At 56.2% G+C, this 10,841-nt stretch overlaps 1 protein-coding gene across 3 annotated transcripts; it reads left to right on the forward strand.

Moving 5' to 3' along the window:
- Positions 1 to 274: 274 nt before the first annotated feature.
- On the forward strand, positions 275 to 10,779 carry Card9 (caspase recruitment domain family member 9). Of its 3 annotated transcripts, XM_036183878.1 has the most exons (13): positions 275 to 1,108; positions 2,354 to 2,616; positions 3,064 to 3,201; positions 3,994 to 4,298; positions 4,415 to 4,594; positions 4,705 to 4,848; positions 5,177 to 5,302; positions 6,962 to 7,153; positions 7,640 to 7,681; positions 8,050 to 8,098; positions 9,426 to 9,499; positions 10,393 to 10,478; positions 10,554 to 10,779. In XM_036183878.1, exons 2-13 carry the CDS (start codon positions 2,433 to 2,435, stop codon positions 10,651 to 10,653), a joined length of 1,620 nt encoding a protein of 539 aa, XP_036039771.1. In that variant the 5' UTR covers positions 275 to 1,108; positions 2,354 to 2,432; the 3' UTR covers positions 10,654 to 10,779. The 3 variants fall into 3 exon arrangements, with proteins under 3 accessions (XP_036039771.1, XP_036039769.1, XP_036039770.1); XM_036183876.1 differs by having other exon boundaries at positions 10,393 to 10,779; XM_036183877.1 differs by having other exon boundaries at positions 275 to 2,616; positions 10,393 to 10,779.
- The last annotated feature ends 62 nt before the right edge of the window (positions 10,780 to 10,841 follow it).

Below are 10,841 nucleotides of genomic sequence, written 5' to 3' on the forward strand. Positions count from 1 at the left end.
TGTGAAGGCCTGGTGCTGGTTTCCCTAGGGTGACTGGAAAGCCGTGAACCCCTCTTTGCCATCCTGGAAACCCAGGCAAAGCACAGTCCCTAACAGCATGGCTTCCAAAGGCCAAAGAGGACTCCTTATTGCCTGTTTCTGGAAGTTCAGGGCCACTGTCCCCACAGGAGCCAGCAGAAGAGCAGAAGGCCGCAAAGGAAGGGACCAGTTGGGCCTCTGCTCTATATAAGCTTCCCACCCTTCCCTCAAAGCACTGGGAGCTTCTGCCTTGACTCAATCCAGCAGGCTACACTGGCTGGGCAGGGCTGGCAGGTCCCTACGCCCATCCCAGGCTGACTCGAAGGGCCACCCTGAAGTCGGGGCTGTGGCGCACAGTCCATAGAGGACTCTAGCTGCCTGTAGCCTGTGGATTTTGACCAAGCTTTGTCCTGGTGCCTGGACTGGCTCTGCAATTCCCTGGATTAGCTTAAGTTGACTCTGCGTCCTAGACGAGAAGAAGGCACAGAGTAGGGATGCTCTAATAGTGGATATGAAGATTACTGGAGTGCCATATCTCTACTGTGTGTCATATTGTGGACTGCCAGCTTTGGTATGGACAGGGTCTATGAGCTCAGGGTTGTGGCTAAACCCTTTACCCTGTGTCTTGACCATGTCCTGCCGCACCACTGTCCCTGGATGGTAGGTGAGGGTATTAGACACAGTGCCATGCTATAGAAGCAGCTTTCAGAAGCCTGGATCCAGGAGGCCTTGGACCACCTATCCACAGTGCCCGATGTTCAGATTCTCTGTGGCCCCAGGCCCCTGGTCCTAGACTTATGGCAGGCAGGGAGGGCTCCTTTGCTCCCAGGGCTCTTCTGCTTCCCTCTGTTCTGTTCCTTAATGGGCCAATCAGAAGGCAGACCATCAGGGGCTGTCCTCCTGTGGGAGGACTGGGTGGCCTGTGGCGTCAACCAGAACAGAGCAGGAAGTGCACAGCCTCCCTCGTGGCTCCACCCTTCTCCAGGCAAGGAGCATCTCCACACTCCCAGAGACCAAGAGACCAAGACTCCTGGTGAGCCCATAGCCCAGGCAGCATCCAGCTGGCAGGTGGCTCCCACAAGACCCTGAGGTAAGTTCAGCTAATGTACCCTTCCTGGAAGGTGGGTGGAAGCCTGTGGTGACTCTGCTGGGGATCCTGGAGCATATACCCCAGCGCAGGAGTAAGTGCCTACAGTCAGGTGGCCTCTTCATCTCAGCCTCCATTTCATTAATCTTTGTTCATTGCAGCATAGTCCTCCAGTGCTGGGACTGTGTGGCTATGGGGCTGGGATGGCGGACAGTTGGCCCAGGGTTCTGAGGAATGTCCACTGGGTTGACAAGAAGGTGCAGCAGGGAGCTGAGAAGTGCTTCTGAAGAATAAGTCTGCCATGGCTGTGTCTAGAGCTAGTGATCCAGCTTCTCTGGGCAGGACCTCTGTTCTCCAAGGGCTGGAGACTGGGCCAGGGGCTCTCTATGGCCACCTTAATGCAGTCCTAGAGTCACTGAAGCCCCTCACCGCGACTCCACCTGTCCATGGGTAGAAGCGGCGGGTAGTCCTACGTGAGTAATCCCCCTGTGAACAACTGGCCTGGTTGATCTCCAGAGCTCATCTGGAGCAGAAAAGCACAGGGTTTGCTGGTGCCCAGCTCCCAAAACACTGGAGGGGAGCGGTAGCAGATGTCTGGAGACTGTGGATGGCATCGCCTGCCCATCCAGTGATCCCCAGCCTGGCGGGGAGATAGACATGCTCCTATGGCCAACCCTCACTTGCCCTCTCGAAATAACACCATGTCACAGGCAGCTGCCAGAGGGCTGTTGCATCACTGGCTGGCTACAACGGAAGGCTTGAAGGACAGGGAGCCTGTCAGAGAATGAGGAAGTCCGACTCACAGGCCTAGCTCCCTGGCAGAGTGAGAAAAGCCTCCAGCCAACCCGCCTCTCAGTCCCAACCTGGACACTGGCCAGCTGGAGTGCATACCGCCCAAGAAGGTGTAGTGTAGGATGGCTACTGGGGGCCAATCTCCTCCCTACACTCATCTACCTTCAGGGGCACCCGAGCACTTTAGTGTGGAAGGTAGAAGCCAGAGGAGGGCTGTTGTACAAGGAGTGTTCTCTTTGACCCCAACCTGACATATCCAGGTGACTCGGGAAGAAAGTTTGAGGTGGCAGAGGGGTGGGACAGCTGCTTGGGGAAGGTGAGCTTAACAGGGTGGCCTGAGGAGGGGCTGTCAGAAACTGTGGAGCTGAGGTGAGGCTGAGCCCTCAATATCCCTAGAATGAGTCCCTTGTGTCCCAAGCCCTGGCCTGGCACTCACAGACCTGGGTCCTCTTGTAGGCCGACTGCTGCAGACCCAGCAGGGAACAGAAGGTGGGCACTTCCTCAGCCGCTCTCCCCTGACTGACCTACAGAGGACATGTCAGACTATGAAAATGATGACGAGTGCTGGAGTACCCTGGAGAGCTTCCGGGTGAAGCTCATCTCTGTTATTGACCCCTCACGAATCACACCCTATCTGCGCCAGTGCAAGGTTCTGAACCCTGATGATGAGGAGCAGGTGCTCAGTGACCCCAACCTGGTCATCCGCAAGCGGAAAGTGGGTGAGGGCTGCTCCCACTCCAGCAGGGCAGGCCCTAGTCCCTCATGATCCCCATAAGACACGTGGCCAGAGGCTGCTCCCCGTGCTCTGCTGCCCTGGCCTTGTCCCCACCCAGCTCCGTCTCCATGTAGGATGTCTGAGCGAGAGAGTGTCCTCCCCTCTTGTCACGCCTACCTGCTACTGCCCAGAGGAGGGGAGGGGAGTTCCTACCATTGCTCAGGCCGTGAGAGAGTCACAGACTGAAGGCAGCTCCTTGCCCTGCCTCGAGAGAGCTGCAGGGTGCCTATGCAATGGCCCAGATCCCTCTGCTAGGTAGGCCCCAGAAGTGAGCGGTGGGGGGTTCACAGCTTGGGATCTCTACCCAGAGCAGAAATCCACTGTCCCACCTGGGCCCCAGAGCTTCTACCTACCCAGACCTTGGCCTTGACCCTGCCTCTTCCACCTGTAGGTGTGCTCCTAGACATCCTGCAGCGGACAGGCCACAAGGGCTACGTAGCCTTCCTTGAGAGTCTGGAACTCTACTACCCTCAGTTATACAGGAAAGTCACTGGCAAGGAGCCAGCACGGGTCTTCTCCATGATCATTGGTGAGAGGCACAAGTGGTGGGTTGGTGCTGTGGGTGAAGCCAGGTGCCTCTAGGTCCTGGCTTCTGTGATGCAGCAGGGTGAATGCGTCTGACACAGGCCCCTATGGTGTGTATCAGGGCAGTGGTACCTAGTGACTTCGCTCAGGTGCTCAGGGGCAGAGCTCCTGGATTGCTGAGGTCCTGCTGGTCTCCAGAAGGGGAGCCCTTCTCTGCTTTTCCTACTCCCATCCTAAGAATATTCACTGAGAAGCAGTGACCCCTCTAAAGTGCCATTTCTGTGGGGCCCATTTCTTACCTAAGGGCAGAATCCTACAGTTTCCAGAGGGGACAGAGGTGTCCTCTTCTGATGGAATAGCCACATCCCTATCAGTCCTCATTCATCTCATAAAGATCATAAAAGTAGACAGAGGGCCAGACACGGTAGCACACACCTTTAATCCCAGCACTCTGAGAGGCTAGCCTGAACTACATAGTGAGACTTTGTCTCAGGGGGAAAAAAAAAAGGAGACAGAGTCAACTGGAGCCCTGGCCTGTGAATGGTCCTGGGTGATGAGTTAGAATCTCGGTCAGTTCATCTGTGAGGGGCAGCAAGGCCGACTGGGCCTGGTGAGCACACTCAGTCCTGAGGGAGCTTCCTCTCTCTGGGAGGCCAGCAGTGCTCCAGCAGTGCTCCAGCAGTGCTCCCTCTCCCCCTTCACCTGCTGGTCTTCAAGCACACACTTCTGGACAAGGACAAGCATAAGGTCTGCAGGTGACAGCCACAGGCTCCATCTGACACTGCATGGTCCCCAGATGCATCGGGGGAATCAGGCCTGACACAGCTGCTGATGTCAGAGGTCATGAAGCTGCAGAAGAAGGTTCAGGACCTGACGGCCCTCCTGAGCTCCAAGGACGACTTCATCAAGGAGCTGCGGGTGAAGGACAGCCTCCTTCGGAAGCACCAGGAGCGTGTGCAGCGGCTCAAGGAAGAATGTGAGCTGAGCGGCCGGGAGCTGAAGCGTTGCAAGGATGAGAACTACGACCTCGCCATGCGCCTGGCGCACCTCAGCGAAGAGAAGGGCTCAGCGCTCATGCGGAACCGGGACCTGCAGCTCGAGGTGATCACTTGCCCCACCTACGCGGGGGGGGGGGGGTGGGGGGGTGGGGGGGTGTCTGGGGGCGGGGTCTGGGGGCGGGGTCTGGAGGAGGCTGCAGCTGACCCGACCACCCGCAGGTGGACCGGCTCAGGCACAGCCTCATGAAGGCAGAGGATGACTGCAAGGTGGAGCGTAAGCACACACTGAAGCTCAGGCATGCCATGGAGCAGCGGCCCAGCCAGGAGCTGCTGTGGGAGCTGCAGCAGGAAAAGGACTTGCTGCAGGCCCGAGTGCAAGAGCTGGAGGTCTCTGTCCAGGTAGGGCTACCGGCAGTGCGCACCGGGCCCCCTTCCGCAGGGGCTTCAAGCTGGGCCCGCCAGGTGGCACACCCGCGGTGGCCAGGCTTGTTGCCCTCTGCCACCTCTAGGAGGGGAAGCTGGACCGGAACAGCCCCTACATTCAAGTGCTGGAGGAGGACTGGCGCCAGGCACTGAAGGAGCATCAGGAACAGGCCAACACCATCTTCTCCCTGCGCAAGGACCTCCGCCAGGCTGAGGCCCTCCGGACCCGGGTGAGAGACCAGGGCAAGCAAGCAATGCCCACTGGGTACCTGGAAGGTGGTGTCTGGGATCTAGCTCTCAATCTCCCCTTCACCAATTCCCGGTGCACAGTGGTGTCATGTCCACAGCTAGGGTCACCCTTTGGGTTTACAGTGTGACCAATGGTGACTGAGGCCATGGCCTCAGACCAGGCTAGCCTGCTGTGGCCTGGGACTCCAGTGCCTTTCCCATCATCCCAGCTAGCCCGGTCTTGTGTGCTCTGGAGCTGTTGCCCTGAATCCAGCCCCGGGGCCGGGTGGGCAATGGAGAGTGGGTGAGGCTGAGCAGGGCTTCCTGCAGTGCATGGAGGAAAGGGAGATGTTCGAGCTGCAGTGCCTGGCCCTGCGCAAGGATGCCAAGATGTACAAGGACCGGATCGAAGCTATCCTGCAGCAGATGGAGGAGGTCTCCATTGAGCGGGACCAGGTAGGTGCCACATTTGTGTTCAGAAGATGAGAACAAGAAGAATGCTGGGGTGCCAGTGCAGCAGCTTGGAGCTGTGGTCAAAGCTTTTTTTTTTTTTTTCTTTTTTGGTTTCCCGAGACAGGGTTTCTCTGTGTAGCTTTGGAGCCTGTCCTGGAACTCACTCGGTAGCCCAGGCTGGCCTCGAACTCACAGAGATCCACCTGCCTCTGCCTCCTGAGTGCTGGGATTAAAGACGTGCGCCACCACCGCCTGGCTAAAATTATTGTACTCCCCCCCCCCCCCCCCCCCCCCCCCCGGAGCTGAGGACCGAACCCAGGGCTTTGTGCTTGCTAGGCAAGTGCTCTACCACTGAGCTAAATCCCCAAGCCAGCATTTTTTATTTATTCACACTTGAGGTAACTTGGCGGCATTAAAAGAACCTGGGGCCTCTTGTACAAACACAGGAAAGTCTGCCTCTCTCACAGGAAGAGCTTATGTAGCAGGGGAGTTGCAGTGGCCCCTGCGCTGGTCAGGGCGAGGACAGGGGAAAGGAAGTTGCTAGCTACACAGGTGGGGGTGGAGGGCAGGGCACTGGGTAGAAGAGCTGGTGGTGGCTCCCTGGTACAGGTAGTAGTAGCTCATACCTGTAATCCCAGCATTTGGAGGCTGAGACAAAATAATTACTGTGAATTTAAGGCCAGCCTGGATTACACAGTGAGTTCCAAGCCAGTTTGGGCTACAATGGGAGACCTTGTCTCAAAAAGCCAAAAACAACAAAAAGTAGTAGCAACCGAGCCAGGTTTGGTGGCACATGCCCGCAATTGCAAGCTTTGGAGGTAGAGGCAGGAGGATCAGAAATTCAAGGCCATCCTCATCTACATAGCAAATTTTACACCAGTTTGGGAAACTGCCTCCCAGGAAATGAAAGAAAAAGCAGCTATCTTGTTCTTGTTTTGTTTTGTTTTGATTTGTTTTGTTTTTCAAGACAGGGTTTCTCTGTGTAGTCTTGGCTGTCCTGAAACTCACACTGTAGTCTAGGCCGGCCTCGAACTCACAGAGATCTGCCTGCCTCTGCCCCTGCCTCTGCCTCTGCCTCTGCCTCTGCCTCCGCCTCCCTAGTGTTGGGATTAAAGGATGTGCCACCACCACCTGGCATTGATCACGTTCTTGATGTCAAGCGGCATCCAGAACTTACAAAACATGTCACATGGGTGGGACAGAGACACATACTGACTATCTACTAGGGACATATGATGTCTTAGTTGGACCTCAAGGAACTACCTTGAGTATTGATCACAGAGATTTTCAGCTGCTCCTTTGTGGAGTTTTCCTTTTAAAATTAATTTTATTTATTTTTTATTGTTCTGAGACAGTGTCTTATGTAGCCTTGCCTCAAACTCAAAATATGTCCAAAGAGGACCTTGAACTATTGATCCTGCCTCTGCCTCCCAAATGGAAGGATGCCGGGCCTGTGCTACCCCACCCAGGGTGTGCTCTTTCATACAGCAGCCCCGACTGCTTTGAGAATCCTCCCAGTTCAGCAACTCCAACTGCACAGCAGGGTGGCTGACATCTAGCTAGGGCCTTTGGTAGAGGCTGGGGTCTGCACAGCCAAATGAAAGCCAAGAGCATCACTGGCCAGGTCTCCTGCTGACGGTGTGCCCTCTCCTATCCCTCCAGGCTATGACCTCAAGGGAAGAACTGCATGCCCAGTGTGCCCAGAGCTTCCAGGACAAAGATGAGCTTCGAAAGCAGGTTCGAGAGCTGGGTGAGAAGGCAGACGAGTTGCAGCTGCAGCTGTTCCAGAGTGAGGGCCGGTTGCTGGCTGCCGAGGGTAGACTCAAACAGCAGCAGCTGGACATGCTCATCCTGGTAGGTCTCTGTGTCTGCTCTATCTGGGGTAGTCTGGGCAGTGAGGGAGCTGGGGAGGACATGGGGTCAGGGCAAGATTCCAAGAGGGATCATGAAGCCTAGGGGCATCCCCAGTCCTAGTCCGGCATGGCTGGTGCCCTGCTTGTGGCTTCCAAAAATGCCTGGGCCTTCCTGAGTCCTTTTCCTCTTTGGAGCTCCTCATGTTGGGGTGATAGACATAGACGTAACTCAAGGTCAAGTCAGCACATAGGACTTTTGGACAGTGGCCGTGACCAGGGTGCAACCTTCAGGTGGCTTGGCAGGGTAGTATTAAAAAAGGCAGATGTTCTGGGCAGGGTCCTGAAGAGATGGCATGGCTGAGATACACGCAGGGCCTCCCTAGAGGATGGGGCTGGGGTGAGGCCCTCACCATACCCTGCATCCCCCATGCCCAGGTGCTTAGAACCCCTGTACCCCACTGACTAATTCCCTTTTCTGTGGCCACAGAGCTCTGACTTGGAGGACAGTTCACCTAGGAACTCCCAGGAGGTGAGTGTGATCCAATGTGTGGGCACAGAGTGGGCTTCTCCCTGGCCTCCAGCCTCCATCTCACCTTGCACGGGCTGTCCCTTCTCTCCAGTTTTGGGTTGGATACAGGAGAGAGTGGTGGATAAACACTGAGGCCCAGACCAATGCCCACACCCTGGCCTCTTAGGACATGAACTTTATGCTTGGGTTCCCCTTGCCTGTTGGCCTGGCTGAGACTGAGTCCCTGAGGACCTCTGTGCAGAGGGGTGATAGTAATGGCCACTGAGGAGCTAAAGCCAAGTGGGCAGTGGGGGCAGCCACATCTAACCCCAGAAGAACAGTGGTGGCTTGTACCATGGCTTAACTGGGTGGATCTTTCTGTCTGGAAGCTCTCACTGCCTCAGGACCTGGAGGAGGACGCCCCGCTCGCAGACAGAGGTGAGGAGGTGGGGGTGCCACGCACTGACAGAGCCTGCCTTAGCCCAGAGGCACCTGGGTTGTCGTCTCCTGGCTTCCTAGAACCCTGACCCATCCTCAGCACACAAAGCTGTCAACTTACTCTGTCTCAGAAGTCACACCACTCCAAGGATAGAGAAACTGAGGCAGAGAGTGGCATCGGTGAAGGGCTAAATTATTAGGCTAACACACACAGAGAATAAGGCAGCCAATTTGAACACAGGGCTTAGGTCTCAGGGTCTGTGGCTCAGAGGGCAGTGAGTGTGGAGCCCCCATCCTGCCTAGGCTCACCTTTCCCCACCAGAGAGATATACCAGCCGGTATCCAGGTGTGTTCAAAGAGGAAGTAAGGGACGGCGGTGCTATGGACAGAGCAGCAGGAGATGGGTTGTGTGCTATCCACAGTAGCGGGCTGCCAGACAGGACCCCCTCTGCTCTGACTGTCGGCTCATTAGTCCTGGAGATGGCAGCTGGGGGAGCTGGCGAGAACAGAGTGTCCTGCAGTAGCTGGATGGGAGCTGGGGGTCTGGTGCAGGAAGGAGCCCTGAGAGCTTCCGTGAGAAGTCATACCGACCTCCCAGCTCAGCCTTACCCCAGGCTTTAACCAAAAGAGGAACAAGCGGTGCTGATGGAGAAGTGTGGAGGTGGGTCACCCACTGCAGCCTCCAAGACCCGACCTTAAGCCCCAGAGCTCCATGTCAGCACAAAAGGAGGAGAACCCAAGAACAGCCAGCTCCCCGAAAGACATGCCAGGACTTAGGCACCATGAAAATGAGAGCAGTAGTGTGTTTCTTGATGTTCATAGCCCTCCCTGGACACCTGCCTGGAGGCTTGAGCCTTGGTCTGCCCAGGACCTTGGGCATGCTGGTTCTGGCTACTTTTCCTGGTCTAACTAATATAGAGTACTTGCTCTCACCTCCAGAGGCCCTGAGCTCTCCACCGAGGCTGCTCCCACCCCACCCATGGGAACCACTAGGCACATAAATGTTGCCAAGCCGACAGGGACATGGCCTGGGGCATGCATGAGCAAACTGTCCTGGGGACCAGGAGTCTTTCCTACCCGTCCACCCTTGTATGTTTGGTGACAGTCAGCCTGGAAGGTGTGGATGGTGGTAGGAGCCCTCTTGAAAGCTCCTGGCAGCCCAGGGCTGGCCCAGCCGGTCCCTGTCTGGGAAATGCAGTCTCCACTGGACTTCTATGAGGATCCCAGCCCATAAGGCTGGCCTGGGCTAGTGCTAGTTGGGCTGTTACACAGAGGGAGGTGGTGGCCATGCTGGATGGAGCCCCACGAGCACAGTTCTTCCTTCTAGGTGTCCTGGCAGACAGGGAGAGCCCAGAGCAGCCCTGCGTGGCTCAGAACAAGGAGCAGCTTTCACAAACTCATGTAAGGCTGACTGGGGTCCCCAGAGCCCTGGGGAGGAAGGTGACTCCACCTGTATCCCTGGACAGCTGGGGATCACAAGATCTTTGCAGTGCATGCCCGTGATGTAACATTTGGATAGTGTTTGGTACATGAAGGGGGAGCCCCTCTTCTTGGACAGAACCCCAGATGTGGGGTGGTTGGATGGGGTGGGGCACATGAAAGGACACCCGTACAGCTGTCCACCGCAAAGAAGTGTAGCAGGATTTCTCTGGGCCACCAACCAGCTCCCAAGTGACACAGAAACTTATTACTAGTTATGAATGCTCCGCCTTATCTTATGCTTGTCCCACTAGCTCTTACAACTTAATTTAGCCTGTTTCTCTTCATCTACGTTTTGCCTCAGGGCTTTTTACCTTTCTTTCCTCTGGATGTCCTACTTTCCTGCTTCCTCTGTGGCTGGCTGGCTGGCAGCTACCTAGCTGGCTGTCTTTCACCCTTGTTCTCTTCTCTCTCAAGCCTAAATTCCTCCTCCTACTTATTCCCTCTGCTGCCCAGCTAGGGGCCATTCAGCTTTTTATTAGACCAGTCAGGCGCCTTAGGCAGGCAAGGTGAACAGGAAAACATCTTTACATAATTAAACAAATAAAGCATAAACAAAAGCAACGTACCTTTACATGGTTAAAGTAATATTCCAAACATAAACAAACGTAACACATCTTTACATAAAGTAATAGTCTACGACAAAGAAGTCATCCAGTCAGCCTGGCTAAAGGGGTAGCTCCCCTATGCTCACTCATCTTGGAATCCATCAGCGCCCCCACCCTTCAGCACCTGGCTTGGCTTCACACTTGCCCGGGCCCCAGGGCGGCCACGGGAAGGCCACCGTGTCCAGCTGCCGGCCGTTCCTTCTGCAGGGCACGGGGCCCAGCAGCAGCAGCAGCAGCGAACCCCCGGAGAAGGAGAGGCGGCGCCTCAAGGAAAGCTTCGAGAACTACCGCAGGTGCGGGGCAGCCGGCAGGACGGCCCGGGAGGGTGGGACACCTGCCCGTGCCTGCTCACACTGCGGGTCCCACAGGAAGCGGGCGCTCCGCAAGGTGCAGAACAGCTGGCGACAGGACGAGGGGGACCGCGAGAACACCACAGGCAGCGACAACACCGACACCGAAGGCTCCTAGCGGACCGCGCTGAGGCTGAGCATCCTCGTGATTGTGAAGGGATGCTGCCTTTTTTACTGTACGCAACACATGCGTTGTACAAGCATTGGAAAATGCAGCTAAATAAAATGACCGCCAAGCCCAGCCTGTCAGGTGGATGTGCACTCGCGGGGGACACCAGGGGGCGACAGAGGGCAGCACGCCCGCGG

The sequence above is a fragment of the Onychomys torridus genome, chromosome 4 (assembly GCF_903995425.1).
Source record: "Onychomys torridus chromosome 4, mOncTor1.1, whole genome shotgun sequence".
NCBI classification, from domain to species: domain Eukaryota; kingdom Metazoa; phylum Chordata; class Mammalia; order Rodentia; family Cricetidae; genus Onychomys; species Onychomys torridus.

Excerpts from the sequence above, each read along its gene's own strand:
- Card9 (XM_036183877.1), top strand. The coding sequence starts at position 2,433 with ATGTCAGACTATGAAAATGATGACGAGTGCTGGAGTACCCTGGAGAGC. Across the intron at positions 8,099-9,425 it reads CGCCCCGCTCGCAGACAGAG|GTGTCCTGGCAGACAGGGAG; the intron begins GTGAGGAGGTGG and ends TCTTCCTTCTAG. Across the intron at positions 9,500-10,392 it reads AGCAGCTTTCACAAACTCAT|GGCACGGGGCCCAGCAGCAG; the intron begins GTAAGGCTGACT and ends TTCCTTCTGCAG.